Genomic DNA, 21,387 nt, shown 5'->3' on the forward strand with positions numbered 1-21,387 from the left:
TCCAGACAACGGAATGTCATGGTTATTAATATCAATATAATGTAAATGTATAAAGATGTCCTTGAAACGATAACAATTCTAAAGTCAAGATCTAACTTAACGAGAGGTTTGTATCAGGTGATATGAAGGGAATACAGTAAACGAATAATGATTTTGGAACATCAAATGCAAAGCAAAGAACACATGATATGAGCATTAAAAAGAAATCAAAGATAAAAATGCAAGTACAATTTCCTCATAGGCAGTTGCTGTTACTTTTAAATAAAAACTACACAATCTGGGGAAAAGCTATAGACCCATAAATATATATTTGGGGACTATTTTTAAATTTTAATTATTATTTTGAGGAATTGTTTCTTAATGGTCATGCTGCAGTTTATGTTTCTTGATTTATTACAAACACACGTGAATTCTCTATAATTAAATTAATAAAACTGAGAGTTAGCGCTGTAATTTAAAATAAAACATTACACAGCTTTTATGAAAATCACACTATTCGCTAGTTATTGTTGTGCTGCGTAATAAAACACATGACTGTTTAAATAGAGGGAATATTTGCAATGCGGTTGTTTGTATATTATATTTTAAGACGTGAAATCTTCAGTGCAAATACAAGTTTCTACTTTTATGTTTAATTAGAAGTCGTCGAGGTGACAAGATGGAAGCAAATTACAGTAAAACCGAAATAAAACAATGGCTCGAAATTTGCTTATTGAAAGAAAACTTGAAGAATATAACGGTTAATAGTTTCAAATTTTTAGAAAAAGGTGAAGGTTGCGTTGGAGATATTCTATTTGTGTGTGCGGAAGCTACAGATAACAACAACACAATGAAATCCTACAGTTTGGTTTTAAAGTGTAGCAAAGACAATCAGGTGCTGAGGGAAATGTCACCTATGAAAAATTTTTTTATCAACGAAATATATTTTTACGATACTCTGTACCCAACATTTACAAAGTTTCAACTTGATCATGGAATCAATAATCCTCTCAATGGTATCGCAAAGTATTATGGCAGTTACGTTAGTGACGACAGACAAGTCATTGTTGTTGATGATTTGACAGCAAAAGGCTACAGTTCATGGGACAGGAAAAAGCCTATGCTTAGAAATCATATTGATTTAATCGTTCAAGAATATGCAAAGTTCCACGCAGTGTCTCTTGCTATGAAAGACCAACAGTCTGAAGAATTTGATATGTTAACAGAACCATTAAATGCACTTATCAAAAAATTCCAGAGTATGGGAAATAATATGATATTACAATTCTGTAGTAATATTCAAGAAGTGTATGAATTGCTTCGCGAAGATTTAGATCAGGAATTGTTATTAAAATGGAAAAATTTTGGAAAGTTTATGGAAACGAATTATCTTAAAATGTGGCTCAGCTACAAAGGTTTTAGAGTGGTCAATCATGGTGACTGCTGGAATAATAATTTCCTCTTTCAGACGAAGGTAAATTCAGTTTGTTATTTCATTCTCACACTAATGACTTTTTCAGGACCACGACTTAAATCAACCTAGTAAAGTTGCAATAATAGACTGGCAAATGCTGAGGCTTGGCCCTGCTGTTTCGGATTTATCACATTTTCTTTTTACTTGTATTTCCGAAGAAGATATACAAAACTTGCAAGATATTTTGGAGAAATACCATAATTCTCTTTCAAACTATCTACTACAGTTGCAAACTGATCCAGCTGTATATTCTCGACAACAGTTTTTGGAGGAATGGGCAAAATATAGCAAATTTGGCATTATGATGTCTTCAACGGCCTTGAAAGTTTGTATTCTTGAAAAAGACGAAGCAATTGACATTGTGGAAGCTGCTAATAAAGGCGACTTTTCAACCGCATTTAAAGTTGACTTTAGAAACAAAACACTTTACAAACAAAGGATGAAACACGTTGTCAAATATGTTGCTGAACACGATCTTATTTAATAAAATCATGTTAACGACCTTTATTACAATAACAACTGCACGATAAACTATAAAAAAAATTAAACACAGTCAACAGATTACTTAGGGTTCTGAATTCAAACATTCATCTAGATCCTAATGTTCCTGAGAAATTTTTCTTGTGTTTTTTGTTGTGAGAGAACTCTTAATTAATTTCTAAGGGTACTTATCCTCTATTGATAGCTCTTTGGGTACAGCTGCATAAGTATCGGTTGATTTTATTTTTTAATCAATTTTTAAAATTTTCCACATTAAAAAAATGTAAAGCACATATTTTATCTTAAATAAGATTACAAAAAATACCACTTTGATTACGATTTCCCATTCATCGCTATGGATCAGATCCTTTCGATAATTTGTATTCTACGGTTTCCTGAATTTCGAATGTTACATCACGTAACTCTTTTTTTCACTAGCAGCCTGGACGCATGCAAATGTCGACTCATTTAGAGGGAGCAAATTCAACTTTTGCTACCACGGGTTCAAAAAGAAAAATTGAGGTTATGTACGCAATGTTTGATGTGATTATTTCTTAAAAAATGAAGAAATGTGTGCTACAAACATTACTTGAGTATACGCATGGTAGTTGGTAGACGGTAGAAGATAAAATGATTAACTCAGCGACAAGTATAAACGGTTTTCTTTGTGTTGAAGATTTAGATTAAGTTTGATTAGAAATCAAAACAAAATCATGTTGCGTCAAAAAATTGAACGTTTATTTTTTCAGTTTATTGTCTTATGGTTTTTGCTAGTGAAAAAAATAGTATATTAACCACGGTTGCAAAGCCACTTCTAGACCTCGCGCTTCAGAGCCCTCGACGCTGCGCGTCTCGGGTTCTAATTTGCGCTCGGTCTAGAATGCTGGGCTCTGCAACCTTGGCTAATAATATACTATTTTTATATTCTTGCTTAAAAAAATAATGTATGTTCTGCATACATTAAAGATGTCAAAAATCATGCACAGAATGCATGCATATATTTGGAAGCTGATTAATTACTGTTATCTTATTGTTTGGTTACATTGTTCAAGTTAATAAAAAATCTCTACTCATCATATTTTTATTTTTTAAATTACATAACCAATTACGACACAGTTGCATTAAAAAGATAAGAAACAACGATGCCAGATGTAATATACTGAAATTATTTAACTTGGGGTTACACAAATTACACTTGTGATGATACTTCCAGAGATAAATATCTTACACATGTATTATAATAATTTTTTGGGTCTAATGTACTATTTCAAATTCTATTACTCGAAAAACTGGCAACGTCTGAATCTAAAAATGTTTAGGTATGTATATATGTATATTAGGGTGGCGCAAAGAAAACGACTATTTTTTTGAGTCTCGTGTGAAAATATGTTATCATGTTTTAAGACCCTCCTTCAAAGGACAACTCAAAAAAAATTTTTAAGAGGTCGGTCCAAATTTTTAAAAAGTTCCCAAATCGTCGAAAATTAATTTTCTTTGTATTTAATTTTTCTCGTTACGGTAATATGTTATAGACGAAAAAAAACGAGTTTCCCAAATTTTTTACTCAAAATATTAATTTTTTAAAGTCACTCATATTTTTTTTAATTTACAAGAGCATTGCCTTTGATGTTTTCGAGCGACTTTTTAATATTTATGTTAAGCTTTAATGAATGTTTTACCTTTTATTTAGTGAGATAATCGATGAACATACACCACGAGATGAAAAAAAAATGAAACAAAATGCTGGAAATATAATTTGTTAATTAACTTATTATTTTTTTTTTTTATATCGAGGAAGACAGAAAATATGGTGCAATATATATGGTAATAATAATTTAATAATGTAAACGTGCATTTTTAAAATCGAAACTTTATATCCAGAAAAAGAAAATCTTCCAAAAAATCAAAATGCAGACAGAGGAACAATTAGTGAATTTTCTAAACTTCCATTTGATACCATAAATATTTATAAACGTCTTTCTTATTCCCGAAAAGTCTTTAATTTGCACTATAAAGCTAATTTTGTTTATGATAACATCTAAATAATTAATATTGTATTTTGTTCGGTAGTTTACCGACACATGATAATAAATAATCTACAACAGCGTATTTTTAGAACACACCAGAGCAGTACTTCAGCTGTGATTATTTCCTTATTAACTTTTTACTTCCCGAACGTAACCGAAGGAAGTATAGTAATCGAGTCCGTCGACCGACTCTCTACTCTCACGTTTTCTAGATCTTTCGTGTCCCCTACAGTACGAAAAATTAGGTCTCCCGTTCCCGTTCGTCTGTCCGTATGTCAGTCCGTTGGTCTGTCTGTCTGTCTATCTATCTGTCCGTCCGTCTATCCGTCTCTCCGCCTGGATTTTATTATTGATAAACTTAAATTGATGAAGGTTTGTGATGCTCTGCAACCAAAATAAAACTAAAGCAACTATCATCAATTAAAATATCCAAATAATAATATCATTTAAGTGTTTACAGCTTTATTAAATTAGACTGTTTTTGACAGCATATTCAACAATTGGCCTCAACCTATCTTTGAAGCCATTTTTATCACTGGTTTCAAATTTAAACGATTCGCCAACATCTACTCCTCGGTCGGCAGCTTCAGCCATATCCGGAAGATCTTTCTTCTCCGAATATAAAGATTTGATCGGCACAATACACATTACCAAACCATATTTACCATACCTTTTCCACCAGTCAAAAAAATTCTGTATGGTATATGTATCTGCAAATTTGCTATTTAGTCTTCTTAAATACTCGCAAAAATATCTGTAATAGTCTCTTAAAATAGTGTCGATGTCAGCAATATCTTCCTTCGATATGCCAGCGAACAAAAAATATGAGAGGTCAGTTAAAGGTGAGGTGAATTTGGAAACTTGCCAATCGAGTATAGCCACTTTGGAAACGGTTGTTTTCTCTTCATTCTAAAAAATTAATAAAATTAAACTTAATTAAATTTGATACTTACACGTACTTCGAACTTATACAAAAAATTGTTCACCCAAGCGTCTCCATGGTTTATTACTTTTAAGTCATCAATAGCTGATGTCAATTCACCGAAGATGAAACGAACTTTATCTTTAAGCTCTAACCATTGCTCTAAAATGTCCTTTTCAACGTCATTAGTTAGAAGCTCATAAACCTCTTCTACGGCGTCTTGAAACATAGTTACAAAGCCAGCTGTCTCAACAATTTGTTTTACTAAATCTTCAGCAGAACCATCTAGCAATTTTTGAAATATTTCTGGATGCTGCTCTTCCAAAGCAACTGAAGTCGCATGAAATTTTGCGTAATCTTTTATTACAATATCTATAACTTCCCTTGTTAGCGGTTTTGCTTTTGGCCACAAGTCATACCCTAATTTCTTCAAATTTTCCAACACTATAACATATCTGAAATCATCGCTATAAACACCATAACATTTCGGCACGCTATCAAAGGGTTTTTCGATGCCTTTGCTAATTTGAAATTGTTTGAAAAGTGGAAAAACATGCTGATAGAGGTAAGCTTCTCTTACAAATGCTTGTCTAAAAACAGGTACGCTTTCCATTAAAGCAGCACTAGGTTTACTGCATTTTAAAACAAGATCGTATTCTTTGTTCTTGCCTTGTTTGTCAATTCCTGTTACAACAACGAAAATTACGTCTCCTACGTATCCGTCACCTTTTTCAGAACTTCCAGTTATCTTGACTGAAAAACTTTCAAGATTTTCTTCCGCTAGAGCAACTTTTAACCACTTTTGAACCTCACTGTCACCGTCAATTTTTGTTTCCATTATTATTAAAAAAAAATGCAATTTGCTATAAATTGTTTCTTAGAAATTAGATACCCGTACGTTTAACGTAACTTTCAACAGGCTGTTCAATTGTGAACTGAACCGATTGATCAGTGTGTGTGGTTTTTATATAATGATTGTTAAATGATAACTGATAATTAAAGTTATGTAGTGTAATACAATAGAAAAACGTACGGATCATCTTTTTCAGCAATTTTATACAACTTCGATGATGATGATAATAACAATAATTTATTTAGCTTATTACAAATCTGTTGTTGTACAAAGTGCAAGGAGTTAATTCAGTTTTAAAGTGATTATTTATTATCGTAATTTGACTTATCATTCACATAACAACTAATAATGCCATCTGTAATTTAATGGGTGAAAAGGATATTCCTTCAATTTCTTCAAATCGTCATATTTTATTTTATTTTTGTATTATAGCTAATTTTATTTCTTTTTTTTTTTAAATAATTACTATTTATTGTCTTTGTAATTATCTGATACGTGTACACGAAATTTATCAAGTTATTAAACAGAACTTCCCCTGCCTCTGAAGTATAGTTTTGAATAATTATTAAATCTGATTTTACGAGCTTTATTTTTTCATGATAACGATTATAGGTATTTTAAAATAATGATATAGGTACGTGGACTGTTAAAGTACAGATAAAGAAACAAGTTATGAACTTCAAGTTAGTTTTTCCATAACAAAATATTGTGTGACATCATCAACATTTTGGCAAGGTTACGTTTTTCCACGTCCACCAACGTTGCAATTTCTTCCAATAACATAAGCGGCAACATGGCTACAAATTTTTAGCGGACAACGAAATTAAAGTTAGGTTACAACAGCGAATTTTTAAAACACACAGGAACAGTGCTTCAGTTGTGATTATTTCCTTCTTAACTTTTTTTATTGATAAAATTAAACTGATGAAAATTCGTGATACTCTGAAACCAACATAAAACTAAAACAACTATCAGCAATTAAAATATCCAAATAACAGTAACATCTAAGTTTTAACATTTTATTAAATTAGACTATTTTTAACAGCATATTGGACAATCGGTTTCAATCTGTTTTTGAAGCCAATTTTATTTTGCGTTTCAAATTTTTGAAGATTTACCAATATCTACTCCTTTCTCTGCAACTGCAGCTCTATTCTGAAGAGCTTCTTTCTCTGAATATAAAGATTTGATCGGCACAATGCACAAAACCAAACCATATTGAATATACTTCTTCCACTCGTCAAAAAAATTTTCTATGGTGTATGTATCTGCAAACTTGTTATCTAGTCTTCTTAAATACTCGTAACATCATTAGTTAGCAGCTCATAAACTTCTTTTATCGCATCTTGAATCATATCTATAAAGCTAGCTGTTTCCATAATTTGTTTTACAAAATTTTCAGCAGAGCCCTCTAGCAACTTTTGAAATTTTTCAGGATGCTACTCTTTCAAGACAACTGAAGTCGCATGAAATTTTGCATAATCTTTTATCACAGTATCTATGTATAACTTCCCTTCTTATTGGTTTTCTTTTGACCACAGCTTGAACCTTAATTTTTTCACATTTTCCAAAGCAATAACATTTTGGCATGCCATCGAAGGGATTTCCAATGCCTTTGCTAACTTAAAATTGTTTGAAAAGTGGAAAAACATGTTGATACAAGTAAACTTCTCCCACAAACGCTTTTCTAAAAAGAGGTGCCTTTTTTATTAAAGCAGCGCTAGGTTTGCTGCATTTTAAAACAAGATCGTATTCTTTGTTTTTGCCTTGTTTGTTAATTCCTTCTACAACAACGAAAATTACGTCTCCCACATATCCGTGACCTTTTTCAGAATTTTCATTTATCTTGACTGCAAGATTTTCAAGATTTTCTTCTGTTAGGGCAACTTTTAACCACTTTTGAACATCACTGTCATGATCAGTTCTTATTTTCATTATTACAAAAAATTAACAATTTGATATAGGTATATGTGGGTACTTAAATTGTTTCTTAAAAATGATATAGTCTTACGTCTAATGTAAGTGCAGTATTGCCACTTCATTGGTAGAAAATATAAATTGCGTTATGATAACTAAATTATGTAACAAAAACACTGTTTGCTTATTTATCTTAATCCCTACCATGTTAAAGTCATAACAACGGTAACAAAAACTTTTGCAACAAAACTAGTGCACCCTGAAACTTAATCTTTCTATAAATCGAGGTAGTACAGTATTGCAAGAAGCAATGTATACCTAACACAAAATTTATATTGTACATATTTTGTATGGTCGTCTATCGTTATTCGACACATGATAATACGCTACAACAGCGAATTTATAGAACATAGCAGAGCTTTAGCACTAATATTTCCTTCTTAACTTTTTTATTAATAAAACTACATTGATGAATATTCAACATACAGTAAAAGTGAAATAAAGCTTCAATAACTATCAGCAGCTAAAATATCTATAAATAATAACAACATCTAGGTTTGAACATGTTATTAAACCAGATTATTTTTGACAGCATATTCGACAATTGGTTTCAACCTGTTTTTAAAGCCATTTTTATCACTGGTTTCAAATTTAAGAGATTCGACAACATTTAATCCTCGGTCGGCAATTTCAGCCAGATCCGGAAGATCTTTTTTCTTTGAATATAAAGTTTTGATCGGCATAATGCACATCACCAAACCATATTGACCATACTTTTTCCAATCGTCAAAAAAATTCTCTAGAGTATATGTATCTGCAAACTTGCTACTTAGCCTTCTTAAATACTCGCATAAGTATTTGTAATAATCTCTTAAAATCGTGTCGATGTCAGCAAGGTCTTCTTTCGATATGCCAGCGAACAAAAAGTATGACAGGTCAGTCACAGGTGAAGTAAATTTGGAAACTTGCCAATCGAGTATAGCTACCCTGGAAACGGTCGTTTTCTCTTCATTCTATAAAATAAATGAAATTAAACTTAACAAATAGATTTGTTGGCTCACATACTTCAAACTTGTATAAAAAATTGTTCACCCAAGAGTCTCCATGGCTTATTACTTTTAAGTCATCAGTAGCTGATATCAATTCACCGAAAATGAAATAAACTTTTTCTTTGAGTTTTAACCATTGCTCTAAAATCTCCTTTTTAACATCTTCAGTTAGCAGTTCATATACCTCTTCCACAGCACTTTGAAACATATTTGCAAAGTCACTTGTTTCAATAAATTCTTTTGCTAAATTTTCAGCTAAACCTTTAAGCAATTTTTGAAAATTTTCAGGACACTGCTCTTCGAGAGCCACTGACGTCGCATGAAATTTTGCGTAATTTTTTATTACAATATCTATAACCTCCCTTGATAGTGGTTTTGCTTTTGGCCACAAGTCATACCCTAATTTCTTCAAATTTTCCAACACGATAACATGTCTGAAATCATCGCTGTAAACACCATAATATTTCGGCACACTATCAAAGAGCTTTTCGATGCCTTTACTAATTTGAAATTGTTTAAAAAGTGGAAAAACATGCTGATACAGGTAAGCTTCTCTTACAAATCCTTTTGTGAAAACAGGTACACTTTCCATTAAAGCAGCACTAGATTTGCTGCATTTTAAAACAAGATCGTATTCTTTGTTCTTGCCTTGTTTGTCAATTCCTGTTACAACAAGGAAAAATACGTCTCCTACATATCCGTCACCTTTTTCAGAACTTCCAGTTATCTTGACTGAAAAACTTTCAAGATTTTCTTCTGCTAGAGCAACTTTTAACCACTTTCGAATATCACTGTTACGGTCAGTTTTTGTTTCCATTATTACAAAAAAAACAGCAATTTGTTTGTTAGAAATTAGGCAGCCGTACGTTTAACGTAACATTCAACAGGCTGTGCATATGTGAACTGAACCGATTTATCAATGTGTGTGGTTTTTATATGAGTAATGATTGAAATTGAGTAGTACAATACAATATAAAAACGTAAGAATCACGTTTGTAAGCATTTTTAAACATCTTAATCATGATCATAATTATTTATTTAGCTTAAAGTGAAAGTAGTTAATTCAGATTTAAAGTGATTATTTATTATCGCAATTTGACTTACTTATCATTCAAATAACAACCTAATAATGTCGTCTGTGAATTTAATGGGTGAAAAGGATATTTCTTAAATTTCTTCAAACCGTCATAACTATTATTTTTGTATTATGGTTAATTTTACGTTTCTTTTTATATAAAAAAAAATCATTAGATGTTTTATATAATTGCCATTTATTGTCTTTGTAATTATCTGATGCGTGTGCACGAAATTTACTAAAATATCAAACAGAACTTCCCCTGCCCCTTAAGTATAGTCGAATAAAACTAGCCTTTTTGAAAAATCATAAAATCTGATAACACTTATACTCCTAATTTAAAATAAAGTTATATGGGGACTGTTAAAGTACAAGTAAAGAAACAAGTTAAGCATTTCAAGTGCTATTATGTTTTTTTCAGCAAAGCGTAAGATATTTAACTTATTTTCTCTACTTTAGTTAAAGCACAATTTGTTCTTTGTTATCTGTGGTGTTTATACTTGACACGTCAAGTTTTACATTTTTGTAAAATATTTTTTGAAAATAAGTGAAACACGTTGACATTTGCCTTAGGTTTTCTAATAAAGAAGGCTTGGTAGCAGCTTGCAACACATGGGTGTGTGTTTTTTTAAACTTAACATAGCGATTAAGTCCACAATTCTTTTCGTATGGTTAGAGTTAAAAAATGTCGCGCTATTTCCAAATCTGTGAACAATTTTTCCTTTTTTTCTGTTCTTATTAACTTATTTTATTCCTTTCCTCAGTGATTTAAGATACCTAAGTGATATACAGATTCTATCATAGTCTGGTTATCTTAAACATTGTGTGCTTTTTCTTATCATAAGCTCCACTATGTTAACCTCGTAATAAAGGCGACAAAAAGAGCATAAATGGTGCAAAATAGTAGTATATAATAATTAATAATGTACATCTGCATTTTACGAACCGAAATTTTATATTCAGGAAACAAAAATCTTCCAAAAAATGCCAAAATGCAGACAGAAAAACAGTTTCTGAAACTTTAAATCTTTCATTTGATAGCATAAAATGTTTATCAACGACATATCATTTTCATAACAATAGCTTCTTATTCGCTAACAATGAAGTCTTTAATTTGCCCTATAAAGGTAATTACCTTTATTCAATTCAAAATTTTAAATTCTACTATTATCAAATCATGTACACATAAAATCAGTGTTTCTGTTATTATGATTATTTCCTTCTTAACTTTTTTATTGATGAAATTAAATGGATTACCCTAAAATCGCACGTATAGTCCGCTCTCGCATATGGTCCGCATCTTTTGTCTATTCCCTCCAAGAAATCAGATAGTCCACATCTCGCAGATAGTCCACGGCTAATACTTATACGGTTGAGCCGCAAAATAAAACGAAGCAAAAAGCGTTTACGGCTGGATTTAAGTTACAAGTAGGTAAGTAAATATCTAAACAGAAGATTTTAGGTTTTCACATCTATTTGTCAAATGTGGCAATTAATTCGAAGTAAAAGACCTAATGTATTTAACTACCCACCTACCTCTTATTTTCTAATCTATAATATCTTATAGTCCGCTTCGTATATAGTCCGTAAGCAAAAAACTGAAAAAAACTCTTATAAGCCGTGAACTATACGCACGATTTTAGGATAATATTCGTGATAATTTGAAACCGAAATAACACTAAATCAACTATCAACAAATAAAGTTTCTATTTTTTACTTCCCGAGCGTAAGCAAAGGAAGTATTGTAATCGAGTCCGTCGGCCGACTCTCTACTTTTACGTTTTCTCGATCTTTCAAGACCCCTAGAAGACGAAGAAATAGGTCTCCCATTTCCGTCTGTCTGTCCGTCCGTCTGTCCGTCCGTCTGTCCGTCTGTCCGTCTGTTGTCCCGGATTTTTATTAGACAGATAATCTCCGAAAGTACTCGACCGATTGTTGTGAAATTTTGTACTTATATCAAGAATATCATGTAGATGGTAAAACGCTAACCAAAATTTGTCTAATCATCCCCACCACTAATGCGATGACGTCACTTCAAAATTGTACATAGTAAATGGGTTTTCAATTGTATAAAATAACATAGTCCTACACATGTAGTTTACAACTCTGAATCGACTTTTCACCCGAAACGTCCAGATTTTTGGAAAAAAAATCAAAATTATAAAACAACATTTTGAAATTTAATTTTTAATCTGCTAACCAGAATGCTTTGAAATGTTGCAGATGTTTTAAGGCTATAAAGAGCATAATAAATTTTTAGTCAAAAAATATTTGCTTATCCCCTCAAAAAACTTGATGACGTCAGCTCAAAAGTTTGTGGAATAAATCATATCTAAAATGTACAAAATATGATGAGTCTGTAGTTGTGATCTATCACTCCATTCATATTTTTTGGATTTGCATATACAGGGTGACTCAAAAAAATTAATGAATGCGTAAATTTATTTTACTGATTTACTCAGAAACTACAAAACCGAATGCTTTGAAATCTTGCAGATGTTTTAAGGTTATAAAGAGCATAATAAATGTTTAGTCAAAATATATTTGCTTATCCCCTCCAAAAAATTGATGACGTCAGCTCAAAAGTTTGCCGAATAAATCGTATCTAAATTGTACAAAATATAATGAGTCTGTACTTGTGATTTATCATTCCATTCATATTTTTGGATTTGCATATGCAGGGTGACTCAAAAAAATTAATGAAGGTGTGAATTTATTTTATCGATTTAATCAGGAATTACAAAACAAAATGCTTTGAAATCTTGGGAATATTTTAAAGTTATTATAAGCATGGTAAACTTTTGTTCAAAATGTATTTGTTCATCCCTCCTAAAAAAATTGATGACGTCACCCTTAAATTTTACTGAATAAATCCTATCTAAAATGCAAAAAATATGATGAGTTTGTACTTGTGATATATCATTCCATTCATATTTTTTAGATATTCTTAAGAGGTGGTTCAAAAAAATTAATGAAGTCAATTTATTTTATTGATTAAATTAAAGGCAACACTTATTATTAGTATTACACCCTAACCAACCCAATTTGGTAGACACAAAATTTGTTAAAGGAAAAACTCGGTTGAAACATAAGGGTAGCACGCTTATTTACATCGACTTTAACATTACAGACCTGCATTTGTTTTATGCCGTCACTTGGTTCCGCGAATGTGGAATAGACATGTTTATAATCAACCAATTGTGAATTTCACCGTCAAGAATTAAAATAAAACCCAATGTTTTATATAATAAGCGGAAGTCGAAGCAATAAAACCGATGGTCGTTTTGTTTACAGTTTCTCTGTTTGACTCTCACGTATGCTGTTACGCTTGTCATCTTAAATTAAGAATGTTTATACATAAACAATTTTCAGTTGCGTTTCATATTACCAGACAGCGGATTTTTGTCGGGCTACGTCACGTTTAATCGGTACTAATTCCATAAATATAATTAACGATTTATTAATCAAACGGCTAAGTAAATGAGAACGGGAATTAGCAGCAGAGTGCAACGAAACAGCTTTATTCTAATCTCAAATAAACGAAGTGTAGTCCGCAGTCGCAATGAATTCGCATCCCGCACGAGCCGTACCGAGTTTGGCCTTGCCTAGCCCGACAGAAATCCGCTCTCTAGATATTACACACCGGCGCCGTATACCTGAGTAAATTGTTTCCTTATCCTTCGTTATTTTATTGATTATAAGAAATCAATATTCAAAACGACCCAATTCATGTTCCCGAAAATTTGGGAATACAATAATTTTATTCTTAGTATTACACTACATCTATCCCAACTGATATACGTGTCCTTGCAAAAATGTTGATGACGTCATCACATTTTTTTTTAAATTCCCACTACAAAAATGTAATGAGAAAAAAAAACACAATAGGCATGCAGTCGTCAAGTTTCCGACAGCGAGGGAAGTACTGTCTAAACTCTTTAGACCAATTTTTTCTCAATGGAACAGATTTTTTGACATATTCTGATACTAAGAAATAATAAACTACAATTTGGCAGTGATGTAAACAATCAACAAAATGTCACAATGAATTATATATGATTGAGAGCGATAAAAAGAGGAAAAATGTTGTAACCAACCCACCATGTTTAACTATATATTCAAAGCAAATTTCACAAAAAAAAAATCAAATAACAAAGTTATTCGACCGCTCCAGGACTTTATACTAACCCTGTATAAATACTACTTAATATGTGTCAGGTTTTAACAACTTTATTAAATTAGATTATTTATAACAGCATATTCAACAATCGGTCTCAATCTGTTTTTGAAGCCAATTTTATTTTTGATGTTAAATTTTAAAGATTCACCAATATCTGCTCCTTTGTCTGCAGCTTCAGCCATATCCGGAAGATCTACCTTCTCCGAATACAAAGATTTAATCGGCATAATGCACAAAACCAAACCATATTTACCATACTTTTTCCACTCATTAAAAAATTTTTCTACGGTGTATGTATCTGCAAACTTGCTATCTAGTCTTCGTAAATACTCGCAAAAATATGTGTAATACTCTGTCAAGATAGTGTCAATGTCAACAATATCATCCTTCGATATACCAGCGAACAAAAAGTACGACAGGTCAGTCATAGGTGAGGTGAATTTAGAAACTTGCCAATCGAGTATAGCTACCCTGGAAACGGTGGTTTTCTCTTCATTCTAAAAATTAAATTAAATTTAACCTTAAAATATGTATACAGATGTCAAGTCACATACTTCAAACTTGTACAAAAAATTGTTCACCCAAGAGTCTCCATGGTTTATTACTTTTAAGTCGTCAACACCAAATGTCATTTCACCCAAAATAAAACGAACTTTATCTTTAAGCTTTAACCATTGGTTTAAGATGTCATTTTTTACGGCATCAGTTAACAGCTCATAAACTTCTTCCACTGCATCTTCAAACATATCTGCAAAGCCAGCTGTTTCAATAATTTGTTTTACTAAATCTTCACTACACCCCTCTAGCAATTTTTGAAATTTTTCAGGATGTTGCTCTTCCAAAGCAACTGAAGTCGCATGCAATTTTGCATAATCTTTTATTACAATGTCTATAACTTCCCTTGTCAATGGTTTTGCTTTCGGCCACAGATCATACCCTAATTTCTTCAAATTTTCCAACACAATAACGTATCTAAATTCATCTTTATAAATACCGTAACATTTTGGGACGCTGTCAAAGGGATTTTCGATGCCTTTGCTAACTTGAAATTGTTTGAAAAGTGGAAAAACATGGTGATACAAGTAAGATTCTCTCACAAACGTTTTTCTAAAGACAGGTACGCTTTCCATTAAAGCAGCACTAGATTTGCTGCATTTTAACGCAAGATCGTAGTCTTTGTTCTTGCCTTGTTTGTCAGTCCCTGTTACAATGACGAAAATTACATCTCCTATGTATCCATCACCTTTTTCAGAAGTTCCAGTTATTTCATATGAAAAACTTTTTAAATTTTCTTCAGCTAGAGCAACTTTTAACCACTTCTGAATATCACTGTCACGTTCAGTTTTCGTTTGCATTATTACATATGTAACGTTTTAATAAAACGTAGTTGAATACAAACTGTTTTTTAAAAATTGTATCGCAGTTCTTTTAACATAAGTTTAAACAGACTGTTCGCCTATGGAGTAGATCCGTTTATAAATGCGTGTGGTTTTTATCTGAACGGTGGCTCAAAACTTGCAGTGTCATCATAACGATGATAAAATTAATTAAATATATCTACATACGTTTCTGTTTTGTGTACAAGCGAGAATAATTAATTCACCAAGAATTAGAAAGGTCTCTCTCGGGGAAAGAGGGCGAACAGGTAATACAGATGCCAAAGCGCTATTCAAGATTTGTCGTCTCATACTTAAATACATGTTTTTTAATTGAAACTATTTTTTCTACACTGTTTAGGTACTATATACCAAGACTTTTTGGTTTGTTTGTTGTGAGCGCAACCACGTGCGGTACTTTTCCAACCTTGGAGTCCACCACTTACATCTGAACTCATTTCACCACAAAAAAACGTAGGTTCCATTTTGTTAGACGAAAAAAAAAATGTTTGATTTTTCGAGGATTTCATTTTTTTTTTTCAGATGTCAATTTAAGATGGAATGTTTTGAGTTATCACAATCTTATGCATTGGAAATATGCAACTACCCTCCTTGATTAGAAAAAAAACCTTAATGTCAACTTGTGTGAATTACATTATATTGTGATAAATCAAAAATATCTTTAAAATGTGTAAGTTTTTAAATACTTATTTTTCTATCATGATTATAACTGGAAGGTCTGGAAACAACGATTCAGGGCACCGAAGATGACGACGATGAAACAGAAATTCCCGAATGTCGAGAAGATGACGGTGAAGAAGAAGAAAATTAATACTTTTGTTCTTTAAATTATTAAAGATTTATAGATTTTCACTGCAATTCAATTTCAATCGTAAGAAATGTACAGCCGCTGAATAAAGATAAAATTAAAATATATTAACTAACTATGGAGAAGCTAATCTCAGAATTCGCTACATTAATGGCACTCCAAAAATTGTTCATTTAAACTAGATTCAACACCCAGTTACAAAGCCCTTAATTGTATTTATCAAAATGTTTGGTTTGAGATCTAAGGTAGTCGATTTTTTCAATGCGATTTCTTCTGCAAATTTTGACATAATAGCAATAACTGAATCATGGCTAAAAAACATCAGCGACTCTGAAATATTTCCGCATAACTACATAGTATTTCGCAAAGATCGAATAACTGAAGGTTCCAAGGTCAGTAGGGGAGGTGGTGTAGTGCTAGCTTTCAAAGATACACTATCGACAACTAATTTGGACTTGTCTATTTTTAATGAAATGTTACCAATGATAGTGCTAAGCTACAATGTACTAATTTTGTGAAGTTGTATGTTTTACTTATACATTTACCGCCTTCAACTTCTTTCGATGACTTTAGCTTATTCTTTGAACTTCTAAGTTCGTTGAAAATTCTTGGGGATGACAAAGTACTGATACTAGGTGACTTTAATACGCCTTCATTCAATACATCTATACCAGACAGATTTGGCAATATAATAAATAATTTCAAGGAATTTCAGGACATTAGTCAATACAACAACATACAAAATTATCTTAATCGCTTATTAGATTTGGTCTTTGCCAATCTTAATACTCAGGTAGAGAAATGTTTGACTCCTCTAGTTGATGAAGATTCGCATCATCTTACCTTGTTTATTAAACTGAATACATATAATTCCCAAAAGTCCACTAATTTTTGCATGAACCATAACGAAAAAAGTTATAATTTTAGGAGGGCCAACTTTCCTTTATTGTATAGCTTAATAGCTTCCACTGACTGGTCGAGTTGTGACTCGTGCGATGATGTTGAAATTGCCTACATTATTTTGCAAAATTTATTACATCAAGCTTTTAACGCAAGTGTTCCTAAACTGCAAGTTAACCGATCTCGGAAGGCTTACTATCCGCCCTGGTTTACTTCAGAAATTATTAGAAGTCTTCATACTAAAAACAAAATTTTAAAGCAATACAAAAAATTCAAAACGCAATATTATTATCAACTATTTAGCTGTCATCGAGCTAAAATTAAAACTCTCATGGCTACCGCCTATAGAAGGTATATCTCAGATATGGAACTTGTTGTTTCAAGTGATCCAAAAAAAATTTGGTGATTTATCGAGTACAAGAAAGGTAGAACTAGAATTCCTGGGTCAATGGAGTTCAATAATGTTAAGTTGGAATCACCGCAGTCTATAGTGAATACTTTTGGTGAATACTAGTAGCGTGTATGTGAAATCAGACCCTAACAACTTACCATCTACTTTACACTTAATTCAAAATTTGAACCTAACCATCTCATACATATCGGAAGATGAAATAATAGAAGCATTAAAGTCCTGTAAAAATACTATGACGTCTGGACCTGACGGTATCCCAACCTTCTCCTTGAAAGACTGTGCATCGGTTCTTGTTAACCCGTTGTATTTGCTATTCAATTTAATACTTCGGCAATCTTCGGTTCCATCTCAATGGAAAAATGCTGCTATTTGTCCAATCTTTAAAAAGGGTGACTAAGCCAATGTAGAAAATTATAGGCAAGTTTGCTTAATATGCAATTTTGCTAAAGTTTTCGAGTCTATTATATATAAGCGAATTTATTCATCTGTTAGTCATTTGATCACTCCAGTTCAACACGGCTTCGTCCAGAAAAGATCTACAATCTCCAATTTAGCCTGCCTATCGCAATTTGTATCTAAAGCTACTGACAATAACAGTCAAGTTGATGTGGTGCAGTGGCGGCTCGTGAAGTTTTCTTCAGAGAAGGCTCAAATTTGAAAAGCACTACTTTTTATATCTTTCATTATCTGAATATTTTTTTTGGCATGCCCACGAGAAGAACACTCCTGCGTTGATAGATAAATAAACTATTGCATTGATTAGTATTTTCAAAATTGCCCTATTTTCACCAACTTCCTCGTTATAGTTCTCAATATCCCTCTTATGAGCGGAATCTAAAGTAGTAGATGTGATTTTTCATGCCTTTCTATAGCTCTTGACAAATTTTGTAAATTATTATAGCCTGTTTTATCCCAAACGGAAGATTTATCACTTGTGAATAACTCCAACAGTATAATTTGTTTCTTAAAACCGAAGGCGTTAACCATTTAGTTTTATTATAATTATTTTCATGAAATGCTCTGTTTTGCTTTTTACCTGTCATTACCATTAATGGGAGTGTTGGTGTTGGTCTCCCCTTTTGTTTTATAGCGATCTTTTTATCACAATCAAAGCTACTAAATTAATTTTTTAATAGATAATTTACGTATCTGCACATGAGACTGAATTATTTTCGTTGCTCATTCTCGATAAATAATATTAATATGCCGATAATACCAACTGTTTTTAACGATCAGAAATAAAATGCAAATAAATGATACAAAAAACACCTTAGGCTTTACGTAGGTACTACGTAAAGCCTAAACACCACTCACTACTGAATAGGGAGCACGCGAAACCACCTCAATGTTTTTCCTATTTACACCCGATACAATTAATAAGAAAGAGATAAAATTATCCGTGCGACTTGATCTGAAAAGAGATGAACTAGCCGGAGGCTAGCGGCCTGAAGCGGCACCCCGATCGACGTTGTAGCCAATGCAGTACTCAATGACGCTGCGTCAAGGTCTACGGTCTCAATAGCAAGATGCATTCTCGGCGGAGGCTAGCTTCTACCGCTGAAGTCAAACGCGGAGCGGTCTGAATTATGATTGTAAGGGCGCAAATATATTTTTTTTTCGACATTTTGACCTGATATATGATGAAAGTAAATTAAATCAAACAAAATATCCTGAAAAGTAACAAATGTCTACAAAAATAAAAATTCTTTCATCGAAAAAATTAGAGGAAGCTCAGCTACAAAAAACAGAGGAGGCTCAGCCTCCCCTGCCTCCTCTGAGGAGCCGCAACTGATGTGGTGTATACGGACTTCCAAAAAGCCTTTGATCAAATTAATCATTTTGTTTTGCTTAACAAGTTAAATGCCTTGGGTTTTTCTGCGGAACTACTAGCTTTGTTAAAGTTTTATTTGCTTGGTAGACAACAGTATGTGAGATATCGCAACTATACGTCTTCGACATTTTCACCATCTTTGGGAGTACCCCAGGGGTCCAATTTAGGACCTCTCCTTTTTTTGCTGTTTATTAACGATTTGCCAGAAGTTGTTACTTGTGAAAGTCTCTTATTTGCCGATGATTATAAATTGTATGCTGAAATTAAATGGACAGAGGACGGTGAAGCTTTACAAGAGAACCTTGATGCAGTTTTGAGATGGTGCAACTTGAATCGACTGTCGCTAAATGTCTCTAAATGTAATGTTGTAACATATTCTAGAAAAAAACAAACCATTAACTATCCATATAATATTAACTCTGTCAATGTAAATCGTTTAGAGTGTATCAAAGACCTCGGCATTTTGTTTGATAATCAGTTTACTTTTGTTGGACACATACAAGACATGGTCAAAAAAGCTTTCAGAACCTATGGGTTTATATATAGGAATTGTCGTGATTTTTCTGATATACGTACTTTATTTCTGCTGTTTTTTTCTTTAGTTAGATCTAGGTTAGAGTATGGAGCAATTATTTGGTTTCCTATATACAAAATACATATTGTATTCATTGGATCAGTTTAAAGATCATTTTTAAAATTTGTGTGTTTGCTCTTAGACGGCTAGTACCCTGCAAGAGGCTTCGATCATGGGACTTTACTTTCTAGGTTTAATATTAACTCACTGAGTACAAGAAGAATAATATTGCTAGTCCGATTTTTGTATAATTTAGTTAATTATAAAATTAACTGTTCATCACTTTTAAAAGAAGTAAATTTTCCTATTCCGCGTCAGGGCACACGGCATGTTTATACTTTTTATAGTTCGTTCAATAGAACCAATGCTATGTATAAATCCCCCATATCTTTAATGTGTAATTACTGTAACCAAATATGTAGGAAGTTTGATATTAATTTTGACAACGCGAGTTCGTTAAGCTGTACTGTTATTGAAGAATTTGGTCTTTAAATTTAGGAAGTTTTATTTAATTTTGGTGCAGTTTAGCCCGGTTTCTCTTTATTTATTATTTTTTTCTTTTTTATAATAATTTCTAAATTAAGTAACTTATGTACTCTCTCAATCATATATAGTTTAATTTTATTATTTCCTGTAAGTGGGTGTAAAACCTGTTGGAAATAAAGTTTATTTATATATTATCAAAAGCAGTTGCACAAAATGTTGGAATTCACTTTACGTTAATGCCAAAAATTTTACAAAAGTCCAAGCTTTAACACCAAGAGATTTTCAACTCCAATGCAATTTTGTCATTTGAACATTTGTTGTAATTATTAATGTACGTATTTAATCATAATGGTTTTCTATTAGTTACTCCACTTCCACTATTTATGTTCGGGTTATTTTTTGAATGTATTAAGTCATTTTGACATTTGTTAAAAGTTGTGATGGAAACAATTATACCTATTATTATTAGTTTTCGAAAATTCATTGTTAAAACATTCTAACAGCGATGCCACATTTCCATATATGGAAAGCTTTATAAACCTAGATTTAAATCAATTAGAATTTTTTACATAATTTTCCCTTATTCACTGTAATCTGCGCCACTGCGTTTTGATACACCGTGTATTTCTTTTATTTTACAGTTTGGTCTTTATCGTTATAAACTAACAGAATATTTTGTGACAATCCTTTATTTTATATTATACGCTGACCGGCATGAAAAACGGCCCGCCCTTTTTTTGGAGAAAAACGTCTAAAAATCTGCAAAAAAAAGTTTAAAATACTTTAATTTAAAATGATAAAAATTCTACAGTTCCGCAGCAGGAAATTTGACACCATGGGACCAAACCTCGACCCGTCAGAAATCATTACGAGTCTCCAGTCATTCTGCTAACAATTTTGATCATCCCGATTGAACTGTAGCCTGACTGAGACGCTCTGGACCAGTGGTAGGTCTTTGAGTTCCGCTTCCTCAGACCTTTGCAGAGTCCGTTCGTTCATGGAGACATTCCGTACATACCAAAG

The 21,387-nt window shown here is 32.2% G+C and overlaps 2 protein-coding genes and 1 long non-coding RNA gene across 8 annotated transcripts; 2 read left to right on the forward strand and 1 right to left on the reverse strand.

Moving 5' to 3' along the window:
* The first annotated feature begins 589 nt into the window (after positions 1 to 589).
* Positions 590 to 2,015, forward strand: LOC135144621 (uncharacterized). Its single transcript, XM_064076656.1, has 2 exons — positions 590 to 1,453; positions 1,500 to 2,015. Exons 1-2 carry the CDS (start codon positions 659 to 661, stop codon positions 1,935 to 1,937), a joined length of 1,233 nt encoding a protein of 410 aa, XP_063932726.1. The 5' UTR covers positions 590 to 658; the 3' UTR covers positions 1,938 to 2,015.
* Positions 2,016 to 4,405: 2,390 nt separating this feature from the next.
* On the reverse strand, positions 4,406 to 15,423 carry LOC135144619 (uncharacterized). Of its 6 annotated transcripts, XM_064076653.1 has the most exons (4): positions 14,951 to 15,423; positions 14,511 to 14,900; positions 4,920 to 8,665; positions 4,406 to 4,869 (listed from the first exon to the last, which is right to left on the reverse strand). In XM_064076653.1, exons 3-4 carry the CDS (start codon positions 5,718 to 5,720, stop codon positions 4,426 to 4,428), a joined length of 1,245 nt encoding a protein of 414 aa, XP_063932723.1. In that variant the 5' UTR covers positions 5,721 to 8,665; positions 14,511 to 14,900; positions 14,951 to 15,423; the 3' UTR covers positions 4,406 to 4,425. The 6 variants fall into 6 exon arrangements, with proteins under 6 accessions (XP_063932723.1, XP_063932721.1, XP_063932722.1 ...); XM_064076651.1 differs by having other exon boundaries at positions 14,511 to 15,423; XM_064076655.1 differs by lacking the exons at positions 4,406 to 4,869; positions 4,920 to 8,665 and adding exons at positions 13,985 to 14,153; positions 14,215 to 14,453 and having other exon boundaries at positions 14,511 to 15,423.
* Positions 15,424 to 15,561: 138 nt separating this feature from the next.
* LOC135144648 (uncharacterized) lies at positions 15,562 to 16,006 on the forward strand. The gene is made up of 3 exons (XR_010283207.1): positions 15,562 to 15,601; positions 15,694 to 15,806; positions 15,876 to 16,006. It is a non-coding gene; the product is annotated as an uncharacterized LOC135144648 (long non-coding RNA).
* The last annotated feature ends 5,381 nt before the right edge of the window (positions 16,007 to 21,387 follow it).

Source organism: Zophobas morio, unplaced genomic scaffold (genome assembly GCF_036711695.1).
Source record: "Zophobas morio isolate AGI-343-1 ecotype UQ-CSIRO unplaced genomic scaffold, CSIRO_AGI_Zmor_V1 ptg000108l, whole genome shotgun sequence".
In the NCBI taxonomy this organism is placed as follows: Eukaryota; Metazoa; Arthropoda; class Insecta; order Coleoptera; family Tenebrionidae; genus Zophobas; species Zophobas morio.

What these genes read in the sequence shown, in the direction of transcription:
- LOC135144621 (XM_064076656.1), top strand. Translation starts at nt 659, where the DNA reads ATGGAAGCAAATTACAGTAAAACCGAAATAAAACAATGGCTCGAAATT. An exon ending in ATTTCCTCTTTCAGACGAAG is followed by an intron (nt 1,454 to 1,499) that starts GTAAATTCAGTT and finishes TGACTTTTTCAG; the next exon opens with GACCACGACTTAAATCAACC.
- LOC135144619 (XM_064076653.1), bottom strand. Translation starts at nt 5,720, where the DNA reads ATGGAAACAAAAATTGACGGTGACAGTGAGGTTCAAAAGTGGTTAAAA. An exon ending in ATTTTTTGTATAAGTTCGAA is followed by an intron (nt 4,870 to 4,919) that starts GTACGTGTAAGT and finishes TTAATTTTTTAG; the next exon opens with AATGAAGAGAAAACAACCGT.